The sequence below is a fragment of the Oncorhynchus mykiss genome, chromosome 16, assembly GCF_013265735.2.
Source record: "Oncorhynchus mykiss isolate Arlee chromosome 16, USDA_OmykA_1.1, whole genome shotgun sequence".
Classification (NCBI taxonomy): Eukaryota; Metazoa; Chordata; class Actinopteri; order Salmoniformes; family Salmonidae; genus Oncorhynchus; species Oncorhynchus mykiss.
The window spans coordinates 58,394,512-58,416,589 of record NC_048580.1 but is presented as its reverse complement, the minus strand read 5'-3'; the positions used below and the strand labels follow the sequence as shown (position 1 = coordinate 58,416,589).

At 42.7% G+C, this 22,078-nt stretch overlaps 2 protein-coding genes across 5 annotated transcripts; both read right to left on the bottom strand.

Moving 5' to 3' along the window:
- Positions 1 to 10,522: 10,522 nt before the first annotated feature.
- LOC110492415 (haloacid dehalogenase-like hydrolase domain-containing 5) lies at positions 10,523 to 16,961 on the bottom strand. The gene is made up of 8 exons (XM_021566714.2): positions 16,286 to 16,961; positions 14,836 to 15,039; positions 14,391 to 14,503; positions 13,573 to 13,666; positions 13,445 to 13,478; positions 13,153 to 13,327; positions 12,732 to 12,920; positions 10,523 to 12,198 (listed from the first exon to the last, which is right to left on the bottom strand). The coding sequence occupies exons 1-8, from the start codon at positions 16,403 to 16,405 to the stop codon at positions 11,799 to 11,801; spliced, it is 1,329 nt and encodes a 442-aa protein (XP_021422389.2). The 5' UTR covers positions 16,406 to 16,961; the 3' UTR covers positions 10,523 to 11,798.
- A 471-nt stretch (positions 16,962 to 17,432) lies between these two features.
- On the bottom strand, positions 17,433 to 21,129 carry LOC110492416 (cellular nucleic acid-binding protein). 4 transcript variants are annotated; one of them, XM_036947389.1, is made up of 5 exons: positions 20,976 to 21,129; positions 19,824 to 19,940; positions 19,361 to 19,426; positions 18,835 to 19,033; positions 17,433 to 18,442 (listed from the first exon to the last, which is right to left on the bottom strand). In XM_036947389.1, the coding sequence occupies exons 2-5, from the start codon at positions 19,936 to 19,938 to the stop codon at positions 18,325 to 18,327; spliced, it is 498 nt and encodes a 165-aa protein (XP_036803284.1). In that variant the 5' UTR covers positions 19,939 to 19,940; positions 20,976 to 21,129; the 3' UTR covers positions 17,433 to 18,324. The 4 variants fall into 4 exon arrangements, with proteins under 4 accessions (XP_036803284.1, XP_021422390.1, XP_036803285.1 ...); XM_021566715.2 differs by having other exon boundaries at positions 19,818 to 19,940; positions 20,976 to 21,128; XM_036947390.1 differs by having other exon boundaries at positions 20,981 to 21,128.
- Between the last annotated feature and the right edge of the window lie 949 nt (positions 21,130 to 22,078).

The window sequence follows — 22,078 nt, the reverse complement described above, 5'->3', positions numbered from 1 at the left end:
CTGTACAGAAACCCAGCCTAAAACCCCAAACAGCAAGCAATGCAGGTGTTGAAGCACATTGGCTAGGAAAAACTCCCTAGAAAGGCCAAAACCTAGGAAGAAACCTAGAGAGGAACCAGGCTATGAGCGGTGACCAGTCCCCTTCTGGCAGTGCCGGGTGGAGATTATAACAGAACATGGGCAAGAAGTTAAAATGTTCATAAATGACCAGCATGGGCAAATAATAGGTCTGGGACAGGTAGCACGTCCGGTGAACAGGTCAGGATTCCATAGCCGCAGGCAGAACAGTTGAAACTGGAGCAGCAGCACGGCCAGGTGGACTGGGGACAGAAAGGAGTCATGCCAGGTAGTCCTGAGCCATGTTCCTAGGGCCCAGGTCCTCCGAGAGAGAGAAAGAAAGAGAGAATTAGAGAGAGCATACTTAAATTCACACAGGACACTGGATAAGACAGGAGAAGTACTCCAGATATAACAAACTGACACATAAACTACTGCAGCATAAATACTGGAGGCTGAGACAGGAGGGGTCAGGAGACACTGTGGCCCAATCCGATGATACCCCTGGACAGGGCCAAACAGGAAGGATATAACCCCACCCACTTTGCCAAAGCACAGCCCCCACACCACTAGAGGGATATCTTCAACCACCAACTTACCATCCTGAGACAAGGCCAAGTATACAGTGCCTTGCGAAAGTATTCGGCCCCCTTGAACTTTGCGACCTTTTGCCACATTTCAGGCTTCAAACATAAAGATATAAAACTGTATTTTTTTGTGAAGAATCAACAACAAGTGGGACACAATCATGAAGTGGAACGACATTTATTGGATATTTCAAACTTTTTTAACAAATCAAAAACTGAAAAATTGGGCGTGCAAAATTATTCAGCCCCTTTACTTTCAGTGCAGCAAACTCTCTCCAGAAGTTCAGTGAGGATCTCTGAATGATCCAATGTTGACCTAAATGACTAATGATGATAAATACAATCCACCTGTGTGTAATCAAGTCTCTGTATAAATGCACCTGCACTGTGATAGTCTCAGAGGTCCGTTAAAAGCGCAGAGAGCATCATGAAGAACAAGGAACACACCAGGCAGGTCCGAGATACTGTTGTGAAGAAGTTTAAAGCCGGATTTGGATACAAAAATATTTCCCAAGCTTTAAACATCCCAAGGAGCACTGTGCAAGCGATAATATTGAAATGGAAGGAGTATCAGACCACTACAAATCTACCAAGACCTGGCCGTCCCTCTAAACTTTCAGCTCATACAAGGAGAAGACTGATCAGAGATGCAGCCAAGAGGCCCATGATCACTCTGGATGAACTGCAGAGATCTACAGCTGAGGTGGGAGACTCTGTCCATAGGACAACAATCAGTCGTATATTGCACAAATCTGGCCTTTATGGAAGAGTGGCAAGAAGAAAGCCATTTCTTAAAGATATCCATAAAAAGTGTTGTTTAAAGTTTGCCACAAGCCACCTGGGAGACACACCAAACATGTGGAAGAAGGTGCTCTGGTCAGATGAAACCAAAATTGAACTTTTTGGCAACAATGCAAAACGTTATGTTTGGCGTAAAAGCAACACAGCTGAACACACCATCCCCACTGTCAAACATGGTGGTGGCAGCATCATGGTTTGGGCCTGCTTTTCTTCAGCAGGGACAGGGAAGATGGTTAAAATTGATGGGAAGATGGATGGAGCCAAATACAGGACCATTCTGGCAGAAAACCTGATGGAGTCTGCAAAAGACCTGAGACTGGGACGGAGATTTGTCTTCCAACAAGACAATGATCCAAAACATAAAGCAAAATCTACAATGGAATGGTTCAAAAATAAACATATCCAGGTGTTAGAATGGCCAAGTCAAAGTCCAGACCTGAATCCAATGGAGAATCTGTGGAAAGAACTGAAAAGTGCTGTTCACAAATGCTCTCCATCCAACCTCACTGAGCTCGAGCTGTTTTGCAAGGAGGAATGGGGAAAAATTTCAGTCTCTCGATGTGCAAAACTGATAGAGACATACCCCAAGCGACTTACAGCTGTAATCGCAGCAAAAGGTGGCGCTACAAAGTATTAACTTAAGGGGCTGAATAATTTTGCACGCCCAATTTTTCAGTTTTTGATCTGTTAAAAAAGTTTGAAATATCCAATAAATGTCGTTCCACTTCATGATTGTGTCCCAATTGTTGTTGATTCTTCACAAAAAAATACAGTTTTATATCTTTATGTTTGAAGCCTGAAATGTGGCAAAAGGTCGCAAAGTTCAAGGGGGCCGAATACTTTCGCAAGGCACTGTAGCTTTTGAAATTGAAACTGCAGCCCAAGATTAGACTTGAGAGACACCCCCATTAGGCAATCCAGACTTTGAGTATTTTGTAGATAGGTCTGCCCAGAGAAATGAGAAAGGGGATCTATTAGTTGGTTATGCTGTTGTGACTGTTTTGGAAACTGTGGAGAGTGTTCGACTCTCTTCACACTTATCAGCCTAGGCGGCAGAACTTTTTGGCTTCACTAGAGCTTGTATTTTGGGAAAGGACAGCTCTGTTAACATTTACACTGATAGCAGATATGTGTTCGGTGTTGTGCATGATTTTGGAACATTGTGGAAGAATAGATGCTTATTGACCTTGTCTAGAAAACAGATTGCACACAGTAACCTTGTTTCGTCTCTCTTACAGGCTGCCTAGCTACCCTCCTCTGTTTCCATAATTAAGTGACAAGCACATTCTTCCTCTAACGACAACATTTCTCTGGGGAATGCTAAAGCTGACCGTGCAGCTAAATTGGCTGCTTCCTCTTCTGTTTCCCCCCTCCTACAGATGGCAGCAGTTTTAGCTCCCATCAACCCTTTCTCTGTTGATGACATGGTTGCTTTGCAGGCAACGGCTGATGAGTCAGAAACTTGCAAGTGGGCTGGGTGCTGTCGTAAAGACGCATCGGGTGTATGGCTGGATGAGAGGGGCAGACCTGCCATGCCCCGTTGTACTTTTCATTTGGTGGATCTTGTAAATAAATGTTGGTGTGCAGTAGGTTTTACTGTGCTTGCAGAACATTTCTGCAAGAAATGTTTGATTTGCATGACTAATAATATTGGACGCGGCATTTTAGTATCCCCCACGTACCATCCAAGGCCTGAAGGATCTTTTGAGCACTTAATGATGGACTTCATTGAGTTGACCCATTGTGAGGGGTACAAGTATTGTTTGGTGATTGTTGACATGTTTTCTAAATGGATTGAAGCTTTCACTTGCAGGAGAGCCACAGCGGTTGCTGCGGCAAAAGCAGTTGTGCGAGAGATCATACCCAGAGAGATCATACCCAGAGAGATCATACCCAAAGAGACCATACCCAGGTATGGTCTGCCATCTAAAATCTCTACAACAATAGTTGACATTTCGTGAATGAGTTTGTCCAGTCCCTGTCAGGGGCTTTGAAGATTGATTTCATCTTCAACCTGCGGGTGCAGTCGAAAGGGCGAATCAATCTCTGAAAATGTCATTGGTTAAGCTAATTGGTGAAACAAGCCTGACATGGGTGAAAGTGCTTCCATTGGTACTGATGAGTATGAAGGCAGATCCCATATGGTCACTGGTCTCTCTCCACACAAGGTGCTGACTGGCCGTCCTATGCGAATGACAAATGCACCTTTCACCCAGAACAGGTTGTCCCTTCAAGGGATGGAGGAAGACATGGTTGAGTATTTTGTCACCCTTAGCAGTGTTCTCAAGACTCTCTTTCCTCAAATGAAGGCATATTTGCCGAACCTGGCAGGTGGAGCTGAGCACTGTTTGAGCCCAGGGGATTTTGTGGTGGTCAAGGACTTCAGGAGAAAGAGTTGGAAGGACTCCCATTGGAGAGAGCCGTACCAAGTTACCAAGGGAACCTGGCAGAGGGTCCCGAGCCAAAAAGGCTAACGCCGGTCCGGAGTAGTGGCCCAGAAGTAGATGGTCATCGCAGAAGGAGTCCTGAGCCAAAGGGGCCAATGCAGGTCCAGGGCATTGACCCAGAAGTAGGAGGAGAGCCCTGCTGGGCCCTCATAACCATGAGGAAAATCTGTTCTTCTCTAGAGCAGAAATGTTTGCTAATCTTACATTTGGACAAAGAGTATTGTTAAAAAAAAAACATTTATTGGTCTCATGCACATGGTTAGGAGATGAAAGTGTAGCGTAATGCTTGGACTTCTAGTTCCGTCAGTGCAGTAAAATCTAACAAGTAATCTAACAAATTCACAACGACTACCTTATACACACAAATGCAATGGGATGAATATGTACGTACATATAAATATATGGATGAGCGTTGGCCATGCAGCATAGGCAAGATGCAGTAGATGGTATAGAACACAGTATTAGATGAGTAATGTAGGATATGTAAACATTATATAAAGTTCCATTATTTAAAGTGACTAGTGATACATTTAAAGTTGAAGTCAGAAGTTTACATACACCTTAGCCAAATACATTTAAACTAACTTTTTCACAATTCCTGACATTTAATCCTAGTAAAAATTCCCTGACTTAGGTCAGTTAGGATCACCACTTTATTTTAAGAATGTGAAATGTCAGAATAATAGTAGAGAGAGTGATTTATTTCAGCTTTTATTTATTTCATTCACTTCCCAGTGGGTCAGAAGTTAATATACGCTCAATTAGTATGCGGTAGCATTGCCTTTAAATAGTTTAACTTGGGTCAAATGTTTCGGGTAGCCTTCCATAAGTTTCCCACAATAAGTTGGGTGAATTTTGGCCCATTCCTCCTGACAGAGCTGGTGTAACTGAGTCAGGTTTGTAGGCCTCCTTGCTTCCACACACCTTTTCAGTTCTGCCCACAAATTTTCTATAGGATTGAGGTCAGGACTTTGTGATGGCCACTCCAATACCTTGACTTTGTTGTCCTTAACAAGAAATTTGTGGAGTGGTTGAAAAACAAGTTTTAATGACTCCAACCTAAGTGTATGTAAACTTCTGACTTCAATTGTATTACATCCATTTATTAAAGTGGACAGAGATTTGAGTCTGTATGTTGGCAGCAGCCTCTCTATGTTAGTGATGTTTGTTAACAGTCTGATGGCCTTGAGATAGAAGCTGTTTTTCAGTCTCTCAGTCCTAGCTTTGATAAACCTGTACTGACCTCAGCTTCTGGATGATAGCGGGGTGGACAGGCAGTGGCTCGGGTGGTTGTTGTCCTTGATGATCTTTTAGGCCTTCCTGTGACATTGGGTACTATAGGTGTCCTGGAGGGCAGGTAGTTTGCCCCCGGTGATGCGTTGTGCAGAACGCACTACCCTCTGGAAAGCCTTGTGGTTGTGGGCGGTGCAGTTGCTGTTCCAGGTGGTGATACAGCCTGACAGGATGCTCTTGAGTGTGCATCTGTAAAAGTTTGTGTTTTAGGTGACAAGCCAAATTTCTTCAGCCACCTGAAGTTGAAGAGGCGCTGTTGCACCTTCTTCACCACGCTGTCTGTGTGGGCGGACCATTGCAGTTTGTCTGTGATGTGTATGCCGAGGAACTTAAAACTTTCCACCTTCTCCACTACTGTCCCGTCGATGTGGATGGGGGGGATGCTCCCTCTGCTGTTTCCTGAAGTCCACGATCATCTCCTTTGTTTTGTTGACGTTGAGTGAGAGGTTATTTTCCTGACACCACGCTCCGAGGGCCCTCACCTCCTCTCTGTAGGACGTCTCGTTGTTGTTAGGAATCAGGCCTACCACTGTAGTGCCGTCTGTAAACTTGATGATTGAGTTGGAGGCGTGCATGGCCACACAGTCATGGGTGAACAGGGAGTACAGGAGAGCGGATAGAATGCACCCTTGTGGGGCCCCAGTGTTGAGGATCAGCGGGGTGGAGATGTTGTTTCCTACCCTCACCACCTGGGGGCGACCCATCAGAAAGTCCAGGACCCAGTTGCACAGGGCTGGGTCGAGACCCAGGGTTTCGAGCTTAATGATGAGTTTGCATGGTACTATGGCGTTAAATGCTGAGCTGTAGTCAATGAACAGTGTTCTTTCATAGGTATTCCTCTTGTCCAGATGGGATAAGGCAGTGTGTAGTGTGATGGCGATTGCGTCATCTGTGGATCTACTGTGGTGCTAAGCAAATTTGAGTGGGTCTGATGTATCAGGTAGGGTGGAGGTGATATGATCCTTGATTAGTCTCTCAAACCACTCCATGATGACAGAGGTGAGTGCTATGGGGCGACAGTCATTTAGTTCAGTTGCCTTAGCTTTCTTGGGAACATGAACAATGGTGGCAGACTGGGATAGGGATTGATTGAATATGTCCGTAAACACACCAGCCAGCTGGTCTGCGCATGCTCTGAGGACTCGGTTAGGGATGCCGTCAAGGCCGGCAGCCCTGCGAGGGTTAACAGGTTTAAATGTTTTAATCACATTGGCCACGGTGAACGGGAACCCACAGGCTTTTGTAGCGGGATGTGTCAGTTTCACTGTATTTTTCTCAAAGCGAGCAAAGAAGTTGTTTAATTTGTCTGGGAGCAAGACGTCGATGTCAGTGACTGGGCTGATTTTCTTTTTGTAATCCGTGATTGACTGTAGACCCTGCCACATACCTCTCGTGTCTGAGCCATTGAATTGCGACTCTACTTTGTCTCTATACTGATGTTTTACTTGTTTGATTGCCTTGCAGATGGAATAGCTACACTGTTTGTATTATGTCATGTTTCCAGTCGCCTTGCCATGGTTTCCAGGTTAGGGAAGGTTTTAATAGTCACTGTGGGTACAACATTACCGATACTCTTGCTAATAAACTCACTCCCCGAGTCAGCGTATACGTCAATGTTGTTATCTGAGGCTACCCGGAACATATCCCAGTCCACGTGATCGAAGCAATCTTGAAGCGTGGATTCCGATTGGTCAGACCAGCGTTGGATAGACCTGAGCATGGGGGTTTCCTGTTTTAGTTTCTGTCTATAGGCTGGGAGCAACAAAATGGAGTCGTGGTCCGATTTCACGAAGGGAGGGCGAGGGAGGGATTTGTATGCATTGCGGAAGTTAGAGTAGCAATGGTCCAGAATGCTACCAGCTCGTGTCGCACAGTCGATATGCTGATAGAATTTAGGAAATCTTGTTCTCAGATTAGCTTTGTTAAAATCCCCAGCTACAATAAATGCAGCCTCAGGATATATGGTTTCAGTTAACATAGAGTCCATAATCGAAGAGAATTCTCTTGGTAGATAATGCGGTCGGCATTTGATTGTAAGGAATTCTAGATCAGGTGATCAAAAGGACTTGAGTTCCTGTATGTTGTTGATTACACCATGAGTCTTTAATCATAAGGTATACACTCCCACCCTTCTTCTTGCCGCGTGAAGAAACCGGGTGGCTGTACCGACTCTGACAACATATCCCGAGTGAGCCATGTTTCCGTGAAACAGAGAATTTTACAGAGATTGGTGAGTAATATGGTCAGAAACGGTGGATGGTGTCGCCTTCTAAGTCTAACCAGTAGGCCGCTCCTGCGGCACCGTGTTGTATTGGGTCGGCCTCTGGGATAAGATCACATGTCCATTGTGGAGGTCCGAACAAAGGATCCGCTTCGGGAAAGTTGTATTCCTGGTCGTAATGTTGGTAAGTTGACATCACTTTTATAGCCAGTAGTTCGTCCTGGCTGTATGTAATAACACTTGAGATTTTCCTGGCTAACAGGAAATACTACATAAAAAACAAATTACTGCATAATTTCCTTAGGACCTGAAGAGAGGCGACCATCTCTGTCGGCGCCATTATTGCTGTCTTTTGAGCGTGAACTGACAGATACATTGGATTATGATGAAATCATCACCATATTCAACTCAAAGCCATCTATGCCTTTGCCTCCTGTGTGGGTTGGGGCCAGTTAAGGTAAGAGCAGGTTTGTCACTTTGCCAAGTAAATCTGACTATGCAAGTTGACTAACCATTCCTAGTAGAGATGCCACGTAACCCTGACCCCATGACGTTTTTTGCATTATATAACCACAGAGCCTCACTACTGTATATACTACTTTTATAGCCTCACTACTGTATATAGCCTTTTTACTGTTGTTTTTATTTCTTTACCTACCTATTGTTCACCTAATACCTTTTTTTGCACTATTGATAGAGCCTGTAAGTAAGCATTTCACTGTAAGGTCTACTCCTGTTGTATTCATCGCACATGACAAATAAACTTTGATTTGATTTGACATGGCCGAACTCCTAAATCCCCAAAATGGGAGAATGAAACAATATGTCCACTTGTGGGAATGGTCAGTGGACACTTAAGGGAGAGTTATGTTGAGTGTGCTTAATTTGGTGACCTCACGAAGGACAGGAAACACACATTACTATAGCTCTGAATGTGTTCATTTCTCAATTATGGTGTTTGCATCTAATTCTTGTATGAAATGAATGAGTAAAGATGAAACTATTTGTGAAATTATGTAATGTGATGTTAACCTTTAATTTTGAGAGAATTGTATTCCCTGTAAAGTTTAACTAGTCAGCGGCCACACCCCCGTGAGCACAGACATGATCTGGCGTCATGGAACCGCCCTTTCTATTGTTACGAATAAAACTCCCCTGAAGAAATCCTCTTCAGACTAAGCAAACCCACAGTGGGAGCTGTGATTTTGAATAGTTGAGTACCAAGACTAGAGAACTATACCACGTGGAGCATTGGCTACATGGCTGAAAGAGGTTCAACTCTGAGACTATCGATCCCTACAGAATAAGAGCAAATCTTAGATACTAATTACTAGTCTGCAGATAGAAATTATGTAAACCTGGGATGTGAATACCGACAGCCACGAAACATCTACTCTAAGAACAATGGACGCCTGACGTATCCATTACAACAGACACTATCAGGAGCAGACGATAGCTCCAACCGTGAAAGACATTGTGACTTCTGGAGAAGTAACCAGAGACTCTCTGATGAACTGACTCTCCAGCAGACTGACCGACAATTCCAACAGAGAAGACAACAACGACATATGGGTGTAAATATATTGATTGCAATTATTCCCAAATGAGCGAGTGTTCATGTGCAAAGGATTAGCATTCCAATTAATATAATTATCCACTGTGTGTAGTAAATCCATTTAGTCTTTCCCGCTCCTTTATCAGTCCACACCCCCTTTTCTTTGTATACCAAGCCGTCATATCAGTTTAGCCCACTAGGGGTTCTTCCCTATCATTGTTTGTAACCAATATCTACTGTATGTTATGCATTTATGTGATTATTTAGTTAAGTTGGTTAGTAGATAAATGATTAAGCCAATTGGTGTATGGATGATTCATGATTTAGGCTGGGTTCGTGTAGATAACCAAGAATTCTACGATGTTTGAAATGAGACTGACGTAAGGTAAAGAATAATTCATTAATAGAAGACTAATTGATCAGATATTAAAATATCTGAAGAGTTATATTCGGAAAAGTATAACTTTGTAATCTGAAGATTTTCCGTGGTGCCCCGACTTTCTAGTTAATTAAATGTACATGATTAGTTTAATCACGTAATAATAATTACAGAGAATTGATTTGATAAAAAAACAGTTTTCACCTTCAATGATACTAAAGACACGACACTGTACATAAGACAACTGTTGGGACCGCCCCAGCTGAGTTTTCTGATAGACCTGTACAGTGTGCAGAGTTTGTTGTTGTAACCTCTCCACTTCAGGTGTCCCTGGTGTTGAATTTCCACCACAGTAGGCCTCACTCTAGCCTTGTTGTCAATAACTTCACACTTAAAGGTAAGGCCTCACACTTTAACATTTATGGCTATGGCTATGATAAGCCTGATCAGCCCATAGGATACTGTATATGACATGACAGACATGTTTTCCCACCCAATGTGGGATAGATCCAAAATGTACCCACATCACTATTATGTAAATAGATTTCCCTACCGGCCAAACCCTCCCTAACCCGGACGACGCTAGGCCAATTGTGCGTCGCCCCACGGACCTCCCGGTCGCGGCCGGTTACGACAGAACCTGGGCACAAACCCAAAGTCTCTGGTGGCGCAGCTGGCGCTGCAGTACAGCGCCCTTAACCACTGCGCCACCCGGGAGGCCGACATCGCGTCATTTTTGACCAATCGAAGCTCACTATAGCTTCCAGCCCCTACTGGATTGGCTGTTGATACCTAGCACAACCCATCTTGCTTGCTAGCACCCACATGAGGGTGAAGCTTTTTTTATTTATTTGACCTTTATTTAACTAGGCAAGTCAGTTAAGAACAGATTCTTATTTACAAGGACAGCCTACACCGGCCAAACCCGGACAACACTCGGCTAATTGTGCGCCGCCCTATGGGACTTCCAATTACGGCCGGTTGTGATACAGCCTGGATTCGAACCAGGGTGTCTGTAGTGACGCCTCAAGCACTGAGATGCAATGCCTTATACAGCTGTGCAATTCGGGAGACATTTAGGTGTTGTACAATTTGCAAATATTGTTAACACTAGATAAGTGAGAATATTTATTTCTGAAACTGAAGATGTGTGCATGAGGACAGTAAAGAAAACCGGTAGGATATATGACAAGAAGATAAGCATGTTTTATTTTCTATGGAGTCGTTTGTTTTCATGTTAACAAACCCATGCTATATCATCAGCACTGAAGAACAGGTAGCCAGCTTTTTTTCTTTTTTTAAGGCTACGCTACTTTCATATCTTATAAAATATGTAACGTATCAACTGAAATTCATGGTTAATACACCTATGATAAAATAGCTTCTCTTCTATTCCTATATTTTATATAAATATAAGTGGCTAGATACAGTCTTTGCATCTGTGGTCAAAGTTTAAACGCATACGACAAATGGTACATTTACAACAAAGGGCAGGTTTACTAGCTCGGCAAGATATGGTAACATTAAATGAGAATGAATCGTTTTGTTCTGTGCAAATACAGGTTACATGGTTTACATTGCTAGAAATAATGTAGACAGCACAGTTGAAGGACGGCATTGCACCCTAAATATCAAATAGGTATTCTTACAGTACAGGGCCCGGTTTCCCAAAAGCATCTTAAGGCTAAATTAATATTAGAACCATCTATGGTTCTAACGATAAAATTGCCTTAATATGCTTTTGGGAAACCGGGCTAAGTACAGTATAATGCATTCAATCTACCTTACTGAAATGCATGCATAGACGTAACAGACAAAACATATGGTAGACAGTGATATGGCCAGTTTGAGAAGGAATTGAAAACATATGAATTACATAGAATTCATACAAATATTTATAACTTATTGTAGTCATTAAGATACATAAGACCACTTAAATCAAATTAACAATTTGAAAGATTGTCATAATCTTTGTACATAATCACAACTAAGAAAATACTTATTCATAATACTATTAAATAAGGCTTTCAATAAAAACAATTGCCATTACTTAAAAGCGGGTAATTGTGCAGAACTTAAATCGTTTTAAGCCCACTATAGAACAATACAACAAAATGAATAACAGTTAAATCTCACTACAGTACTTTACACCGTTATGAGTTTGAATATGACCTATTAAGTTCCTTCAATGCACTGCCAAGTTGTAAACACTGTCCAATGTAACTCAGTAAGTGGTGTTTCCCAGTTAAGACTAATCTGGTCCATCGTATCATACAAAACAAATCTGCACAACACTGGATATTGATCAGGTCTGCTCTGTATCAATTTTTAGGAACCCCCTCCTTTTTAACCCAGAACCATAGAATTTGAATATAATCAATTCTAATTCTATGGCCGGCACAGGCAAACCTGAGACCTCTACTAAGGAGGTCTCCATGACGACACCAATCTGAAAACATTACTGAGGCACAAACTTCTCCTGCTCAAAGATGAGCTCCACGGCGTCAGCCACGTCCTGCACGATGTGCCCGGGCTCTACCAACGCCGGGTCGAAGCGGAAGTCGCGATGCCCGTGAAACACAGTCTCCTTGCTGCACTTGTTGGCATAAGTGGGCACCTCCGTGTGGGGGTTGTACACCCCAGTGCACACCAGGATGGATTTGCAGGAGGTGGCGGAGGGGGGTGCCAGCTCGCTCTCCCAGGCGTTCTCTACGTGGTCATTGTCCTGGGGAAGGGCTGCACTAGAGCCAGTGCCAGTGGCCATCTTGGCGACAGCTTTGGAGTTCTTCCTCCTGTTCCTCTCCTTCAGGTAACAACTGTAGAGGTTGGCCCCATAGATGTCAGTCATCAGGTTATCCCTGAGGGAGTAGAGAGGCAAAGGAAAGGAAATCAAGGAGAAGAATCAGGTAGTACAGAAATGACATCCCACATCATGGACATCAGCACATCCAGGTGCAGAATCTTAATTTGACCAGTATTGTCGCATCAATATAATCCTGTAACAACAAGATTTGAACATTCACATTTTTCCACCAATGTAATGTTTAATCTGTGGTTAGGCTATAATTAGGCTATATGAAAAGTGCAATACTGTTAATATAACTGTAGTGCGGGTTTCAGTGAATGTATCTCAAAGCTCATCTGCATTTCCTGCGGTGCAGGAAAATTCTCAGCCACAACAGTGATTAAATTAAGAGCCCACACTTATAACAACTACTTTAGCTTCAAGGTGAAATCTAGCTGTGCTTTGAATCCCAAAAAAACAAACAAGTAATTATAATGATATGTTATCATTATGCAATTACCCATGTTTTACCTAGTAGTATATTTGTTCACGTAAAATAAATGGCCACCATTTTTGCTGTCAACAGTGAGATGACAGGGGTCTTACCCAATAGCATAGAGGGAGGTGATGGGCTGTGTCCAGTTTCTCTCCACAGCCTGGCCTCTGATGAGGTACTCAGCAAAGTGGTAGGTCAGTTCACTGGGCTTCCCCATCAGAGCTTTGTACTTCACCTCTTTACCCGTTATCTTCTTGTAGATGTTCTCCAGGCACACCAGGAATGTCCCATGACCAAACCTGGAGTTGAGATCATATAAAGAAGCAAACATGTAATGAAAACATGATCCATTAAACTAATCAAACTCATTGAACCGTTTTCTTGAAGGCCAGACTTCAATGAGCTTAGTCCCGTTTTGCATCCAGGACATTAATAGATTCTATGGTGAAAAAAACAAATGTCTTTCTTCCTATTCATATCTGCCTGCCTTTTCACCACATTTCAATAACAGCTCTGATTCACTGTGGTTACCGTGGAGACTGGGCCTCAGCCATCCACATGAGATCCATGTTGCAGGCCAGCAGGGGGAGGTGGGGAAGCTTTTGGGTCTGGTGGGCTCCGCTCAGGTTCCCATTGGTCAGAAGGATATCAATTATCAGCTGGAGGTTGGTCTCCCATCGGATGGGCTCCCCAAACAGAATAACAGCTGGACCGGGAAGAGAAAAGATGTGGAATATGATGGATATGATATACAATTGTGATTACGGTGACAGTTCAACAACAAGATCAATCAGAAGAAGAGAATCCATTTACAAGCCCTCACCTTCTACTGTGGGAAGGTTGGCAATAGGACTGGACTGAAAAGAAAATAAGAAATGGAAGGTGCTTAGGAAAGCCTCTGAAATATAGCCTGTCTATGGTTCTTGATGTATACATCGGCTCGAGTCTCACCGGCAGTTTGGGCCGTCTGTTGTGGTCCACCATGTCCAGCAGAGGAAAGGATTCTCTCAACATGTCGATACTGACCACATTCTGGAAGCCCAAGCTTATAATTTTAAGGATTACACCACCAATGTATAGCATGGTCATTATAATCTGTCATGTTTTACCTGTCATTGTGCTTATCTCCACCCCCTCCAGGTGTCGCCCATCTTCCCCACTTATCCCCTGGGTATTTATACCTATGTTTTCTGCCTGTGCCAGTTTGTCTTGTTTGTTCAAGTCAACCAGAGTTCTCTCAGCTCCTGTTTTTCCCCAGTCTCTCTTTTTCTCGTCCTCCTGGTTTTGACCCTTGCCTGTCCTGACTCTGAGCCCGCCTGCCTGACCACTCTGCCTGCCCCTGACTCTGAGCCCGCCTGCCTGACCACTCTACCTGCCTTGACCTTTTGTTTGTCTGCCCCTGTTGTTGCAATAAACATTGTAACTTCAACACAGTCTGCACTTGGGTATGATATACCTGATATAATCAGCTTGTTAATTCATTTCTAGGTCATTTTTATTTTTTATTTACCTAGGCAAGTCAGTTAAGAACAAATTCTTATTTACAATGACGGTCTAGGAACAGTGTTAACAGGTTAGCAGCCTTGTTCAGGGGCAGAATGACAGATTTTTACCTTGTCAGCTCGGGGATTTGATCTAGCAACCTTTCGGTTACTGGTCCAAAGCTCTAACCACTAGGCTACCTGCCACCCCGATATTCTCTTATCAAGCTAAGTCAAGTAGATGCTTTGATAATGTCTGACAGTACATATTGAATTTCAAAAGGATACTTTTTGGCAATATCCAGGACGGGCCCTTGTCCTGACACCAGAACACACTTGTCATGGTATTTCTTGAACATCCTCAGTGGACTGTGTGACATCATCACCTGGTCCATGGTGATCTGGTAACAAAAACACCAGTCAGATAGGCTGAGCCAGACCTACAGCAAGCAATATCTTCAAGAGGACCTAATTGGTTTGATTTTCTGTGCAACGAGACACACATACAGTTGAATTTCATGTCAAAAGGCTGTGTATAATGCAGGTCATTGTCTACCTCTGCTGGTCCTAATATTTAGCCATCATATGGCTGAGAACTCGTTTAAAGTCAAAAGACAATGCACCACATTAACATGTACAGCATGAGTGGCTAACTGCCCACACAGGGACTAGAATTAAAGTATGTCTTAATCATTACAGATTGTGTGGCAGAAGAGAGCTGTGAGACACTTACAGGCACTCCCAGGATGTGCGAGAGCTGGTCTGCTTTCATCTGCCGCATACAATTCCCTGCGTTGGTGACAAAAACAACTGGTACCACAAATTGTCCCTGGGAGTTGACCAGTTTTTGGAAGGCCTTTTTTGCAGCAGGGATGGGTATCTTTCCCCGGACAAGCACGCCATCGATGTCAAACAGCAGGCCAAAGCATGGCTGTGGCTGGGATAGGAAGAGAGAATGATTCATATGCCACATTCTAGATCGCTACATTATGACACAAAACTGTAATGTTGACATCATGCATCATTAGAAATATTCCACTCAACAATATAAGACCCATCCCCAAAGCATGGGTCTGAGTTGACACACAAGACAGGATGCAGGACCATGCGTGTGGTTCTGTTTTAAATATGAATCTAGACTAGTAATGATTTAGTTTCTGTATGTTACAACACACAACTATTTCCAGGGTGTTGCTCAACAATCTTAACCTCATACGACCATCCTGAAGTCCCGTAAGTTTACAATCTGTTTCGCTATTGGTGTGGATCAGGCTACAAGTCTGGCCTCTAGGTAGATGTGGAAGGAAATGTGAATTGTGGAGGCAGCTCACATAAAGAGAAAGTAAACATAATATGTGATGTGAGGGTAGAAATTCATAGGCCCTGTGATTATTGGGACTTTCCTCTTATCAAAGCCACTTTACTGACAGGCCCAATATGCCATATGGATACATATGCACCTCTGAGGCCTATTATTTAGAGAGAGAAAAAACCCTGATGTATTCAATTCATTGTAGCCAACATTACAGAAGGAGCTAATGATATGGGATTGTGATGGAACTGCAATCTCTTTTCCTATTCAAATGGCCCCTACCCACATTTAAACAAAACAACGTGGGGGATGCAGAATTGACTGCTAAGAACAGTGCAACTGTGTGATTAAAGGCAGAAGAGCCCCCCTGTGAATGACACAGCAAAATGCAACATCAGAGGCTAAAGCATCACCATTATAGGCAAAAAAATAGCCTAGGCTACTATAGGCCTATCGATTCAAGATCGCGATTTGGCATAAACAAATGAGACGATGTTTTGGCATATTATGGAAAATCTGATGTTTTTTTACTGCCCATGTTACAATTCAAATGTGCATGTGTCTATATTTTGTCAATCGTAGGTTTAATTCTCCAGAAAAAAAATACGATAGGTTGTGGGTGTCTTTATTAATTTGTTTGTTTCAAGAAAATACTTGAGCGATAACATTCGGAGACATAAAAATGTGCCAGTTTGGATTTTGAAAACTGATTGGGAAAAAACATTTGGGGACCCAAAGCGCCCATCCCCAAAAATACCAGTGCAATTCTACATTCTTTGGTATTCCTATTACAAGGAAACATTGGCTACAATGTATCAGCTGACAGTGCAGAATTCATTTGGAAGCAACAGCTTTGCAGTTCGATTCGTACCTTGCTAACAGACACGATTCCGCTAAACCCGCACTCAGAACCGGCAAAGCCAGCTCTTCGCCTGACTTGTCGGTTACACAGGGCGCTCAGAGCTCGGTAAAACGGCAGGAGTCCCCTCATCTCCGCCTACTTTCACCGGCGACCGAAAAATAATGAAGCACCAAATAAAAAAGCCGGCTTGGACTGAGCTTGTTTTCTTCTGACTTTTTTCTATGCACGGCGAAATGACGACATATGAGGACTTCCTTTTAGTGCTTTCAATACAACTGGGAACACCGGAAAAAAACGAGGTCAAATCATGACGTCAGTCGTGTTCAGGTCGGAGCTCTTGAAAGATGCTCGCGTTTCCGAACTTCCAAATTCCGAGTTGGATTATCGTTCGAAACGATTATTTCGAGTCGGTGCTTGTTTTTTCTCCACGACGTCAGTTGTCTTGACCGCACGGAAGTCGGAGATTTGAGTTTTTTTGAACGCGGCATTTTATTACGCACTGTTGAAAATCGTAAACAGCAGCAGAACTAGACTGCGGCCCCAGCTGCCATTTTGAACATCAGGTGGAGCAATAGAAATGCAGGGGAAACAGCAGCAAGGATACTGGCCATTTTAGAAGTATAGATTGGTGCAGTGCAGTAGACAAAATTCCTCAAAGTAATACATATTAATTGACTTAATCCATGTTTTCAATTGATTTATTTCCATTTTCTGAGACCAAATAAGGGCCAAACTGACTGCAAAATCGACAACCGGAGAGCTGAAGCACAAGTGGGTCTTTATATATAGGTTGGCTAAATTTACACTGCAAGTGCCACCCAAGGGTAATTTGACATGGAAATCTGAGCTATGGGTTAGAGATAACAGGAGGATTCCCTATGGAGTTTGCCACAACCTGTTCTATATTCTCTCTGGGAAGAAAAGTCTGCCTAGTCCTGTACTATAACGGTTGACAATGTGGGGCCACCCACAATCAATGAGTTTGTCAATTTGGAAAGAAAATGTTACATGACAGTTCTAGGGCAGGGTTTAAGTTGTTCTACAAACTCAGAACTGCTGACCAATACAGAATATATACACACAACTACATTCAAGAAAGCAATACAAGACCTAGAAGAAATAAGCATTGAAATAAATGCAATCACAAGAACCTTCCTCCCCGTGCTCCTCCTGCTTTATTGATAGTTTAAAATTACATTTCTATGTTCTACGACTTCAGATGCGTTTTCCTTCCGACTTAAAAACTGAGTACAAGCAAATTAGATTTTTTTTTACAGTAGTCTAAGTGATATTGTACAAAAATAACATTTGATTTCTGTGAAAACATTCTCCATTCCGAAATAACTGCTAATTCTGATGATCTGACAACTGTTTTTGTTGCTAATTGTTCCTCCAAGGTAAACATTCCCAAAATAATTTTTTGGGGAAACACCTACCATGGTCTATTTACTGATACTCCTTTAAATTGTAAACAGATTTCTTTTTATAAAAGAACAGAAGATTCTTTAAATTCTTCCAAAATGTAATGGCATTTATCGATATAACATGCAGTTTGTTATCGCCCGGCACTTAGCTGCTTGTTGGGCCCAGATGCAAACAGCTCATATGTGTGAACTGTTTCCCATGTCATACTCTCTTGGCCAACTCATGTTATCCCACTAAAACAAACCAAAAATAACCATACATGGAAGTTCAGGTTTCTTTTTACTCCCTTCTTACTGAGACTCGCTTTCCACAAGCCCAGAGGTCCTCTCTATCCCATATATTTAGTCCCATTCATTCATCTCTGTTCACCAGTGGCTTGGAAAGGGGGATTCTTTAACAAAGCATTATACATAACACCGCTACCAAACTAAACAAACATTTTTTGTATTGAATGCAGAAAGATTTTTTTTCCCACCCCTTTCTTCATATTACATGTTGAGAGGCTCACTGGCCCGGGACTAGCCTCTGTCAGCCAACCTTTGGCCAGTGAAGAGGATTCAGAGAAAAATAATACAACCAACCATCAATCAGAAAAAAATAGGAGGGGCAACAAAGGGCACTGATTATGCGGTGGCTTCGATGGTGCACTCTTTCGCCAGGTGGCCGGTGTTGCCGCATTTGTAGCAGTTCACCTCACTGGCTTTGCTGCACTGCACAGCAACATGGCCAATCTCGCCACACCTGGAGAGAGGAGAGAAAACATTAGGATTTCAGTTGACCAAGCATAAGAGGTATCATTTACATGGCTTTGGCGGAGACGGGAACTAATCTGCAAACAAAAAGCGGAAGGACCATAAACACAGCACAAACATACATATATCTTGATACACTGCATAACTACTGGAAAGCCTTTAAGACTACAGTAAACCCATTTATGTCCCCAAAAGAAGGGGGTACCAGAGGCTGCATGTCACCCTCGAGAAGACTTGTCGAAACACGTTGTGCGTTTGTGCTTTCAGCAGTTGTTAGTCAAGTTTGCTCTGTACATGGAAACATGCAAGTATGAGTCGTTACCATGTGTATTAATTATTTTATTTTTTTACAAAAAATATTTTTACTAAGTGGCCACTCACCTGTAACATTTGACTTTATCGCAGAGTTTCTGGATGTGACCAAAGCCACCGCAGGAATAGCACTTCTGCTCGTTGGCATGGTCACAGTCACGGGCCACGTGGCCAGCCTTGCCACAGCTGTAGCAGCACTGCTCCCTCTCCTTTTTGGGCTCCTTGCAGTCCCGGGAAATATGGCCACTCCTGTGGCAGTTGTAGCAGGCTGACGAGAAAGAAAAAGTTATTACAAGATTTGTTCTTTAAATTAAAAGTGTAACATGGCATTTTGTCAGAACTACTTCAAAGCAATTAACGGCATTGCTATCATGTAATAAACATTCCAAAATACCACGTGCCCCCAGATCCTGAATAACAGTAGGACCTAGTACATAGTGACAGTCACAAGAAGGCTGCAACTATTGCTCACTGTAAAGCTGAACAAGTCCATATTGGAATGACAAGTTTAACGTTAAGAAAACTGGGAGTTGGGTTGACATAAAACCATTGGCATGTACTTAGCATTCAATAAAGGAAAGAAAAGTATTCTCACCATCCTCAGTCTGTTCACAGTCCCTGGCAATGTGACCTTGCTCTCCACAGCGATAGCAGAACAGATCTAGAAGAAGAAAGGTGACCGAGGTTTACTATATTCTCATCCGTGAAGAAAACTGACTACTAACTCGGAGGAACATGTATCGTTCTGCTGCTATGTCAGCTAAGTTCACATTGAACTATGCAATTGTGAACTAAACCAACAGAATCACGTAATAGATTGTGACTAAGACAACCATGCGTTGTCATTTTGATATCCCAGTGGCAACAAAGTGATAGGACTACGTGAAAACCCCGAAAGCAACCAACAGTGAGGTTATTCCCCATAGGAGAAGGCCTTTGTGCTCAGCAAACTTAAGGCAGCTGCTGATAATCGTTCATAGATCTCAGCTTGACAAGCCAGTCTCACACATGGTGTAGAATGTGTGAGGTGTCCCAAAAACCAAGAAAAGTACCCTTTCCTCTTCCTCTGCCCCTGCCGCGGCCACGCCCCCCACTTCCAGCTTCAGGACAGTTCTTGATCCAATGCCCAGGACGGCCACATCGAAAGCACTCACTGCTGCTGCTCATCTCCATATCTGCAAAGAAAACAGAAAATACATATATAATGTATGTCACTGGATGTAGGTTAAACGTTGGGTGGTAAAAAATACAATTGTGCACGCCTGTGCAGAAACGTAGTTTAACGTTGATTTATTGTCATCACAATTGAGGCTGAAATGACTTGGAAACAACGTTGATTCAACCAGTTTATGCCCAGTAGATGGGATCAAGCTAGCTCGTGGCTACTATTTTAAAATGTAAAAAATAATGATCCGTATGCCACCTGAAATAAGCTACATTTCGTGGTTGTTTGGCCATGTCTACCCCTGCTTGAGCAAGCTGACATGCGGGCATTAACTATGAAAGGGCCTAACACGTTATCCTACAACGCTAGCGTAGATAGTTAGCCAACTAGCTAGCAACGTCGGTAGCTAATGAAACACATGTCACGTCTGGCCAATTGATTAACGTTAGCAATGCTAGCTACCTAGCAAACCCAAACCTGATTAACTGCAAAATAAGGCTTATACTCCCTGACAATTTGATCTACCGATGTACTTTCTATACAGATCCATTAAAAATGTAGTTATCCTCCGTAAAAACATGACCAGTGCAAAAGGCTTTCTGGCCTTGTCACGTTGAGATTGCATTTTGCTACAGCTAGAAACTGCTGCAAACACCACCTCTTGAATGTGGCATTGCTAGGCCGCGCAGCAGCCATTCAACGTTCTAAAAATTGCAGTTATCAAGCACATTCACAAATACTTCGTTTCAATAGTATATTGCTAGACACATTAATCGGTCATATTTTAACGCGGAAAAATTATAATTTAATAGGGCTAATTTCCCGCGCATAACGAAAAAGTCGAAGTAGCAGTTAGGCCACGGACCCAATAACGTTAGAAAAGGCTAATGCTACCCGTTAGCTAACATCAGCGAGCCATTATCGCCATGAAAACACATGATTTCGGATATTTATTTTATGGCGCCTCTAAGTTTGACACTTTAACTAAGATCGAACATATTACAAATACTCCGATATTCTCTAATAAAATGTTTTTATTACTCACCTTACCTAGCTACGAGATTCTCTGCTGTTTACGCCTCCTCTCTCCGTTGCGCCACATGCGGTGTGAACACGAGTTTCTAGTGATCATTCACACTATCCAGTCAAAGCTAACGCAGCACTTGGGCATGGTCTTTTTCCAGGACCAATAGCAAACGAGCGCACTTGGACACCTCCTCCATGGATTGGCAAATCACTGAATAAGACAGCAATTATGTCCCGCCTCCCAAGTTTCTAGTTCCTGCTGTCTGCTGTCAAATCAAAGGTGATCTCATGTTATGATGTTTCATTTGCCATATATTACACGTATAATTGCTAGAATTATAGCCTAATACAATCATGTAGCCTAAGAACGTATCACTCCTCTATGGATATATTCTAATAGCTTTCCACCTCCAAATATCACATTAAAAGAGCTGCATGTAGGCTAAAATGCATATTATGTATCAGTGTTGACTGACACCAATCTTCTCGTGGGCATGCAGGTAATCAATCAAATGCAATTTTTGGTATTCAGTATTGAGCATAGCCAATGACCTTGGATCATTTTGATATAAGGTAAAAGGGTCTATAAAGTGTAAGAATAATAGTGTATGGGATAAATGGATGCAAACGGACTCATCCCGTTCCACACAGAGGTTGCATCATAGATAGGTTATTTGAACACAGTGCTGGTCAGTGAGAAAGACATTACACTGAATCTTGGAGGCTAAGCATTTCAGCTCATTCTCTGAGTGCATGGTCAGATCAATAAGTGGGAAAGATGCAATAATCCATATCTTAAGGTGGCCTGCACAGTCATGAACGTGGAAGGGATAGGCTGATTTCACTAGGGTGATGTGGGATATTGAAACCCTCAATACATTGTTTTTCAAAACTATAGATTCTCTAAATTGGGTTTCATAATTTTGGTTTAGTGAGTACCAGTGACTGGACACTTTCCCCCAAAATAATGGTTTTCTGTTTTCCTCCCAACACTGCAGCTGACGTTGCACTGGGATGGATGATTAGACTGCATCCTAATGGGATACCTTAAGATCGTACAGTGATAAAGCCCTGCCCTCTTCCTCTTAGGCTGCTTACAAAGTGCTTGCATTGGTATTTCCT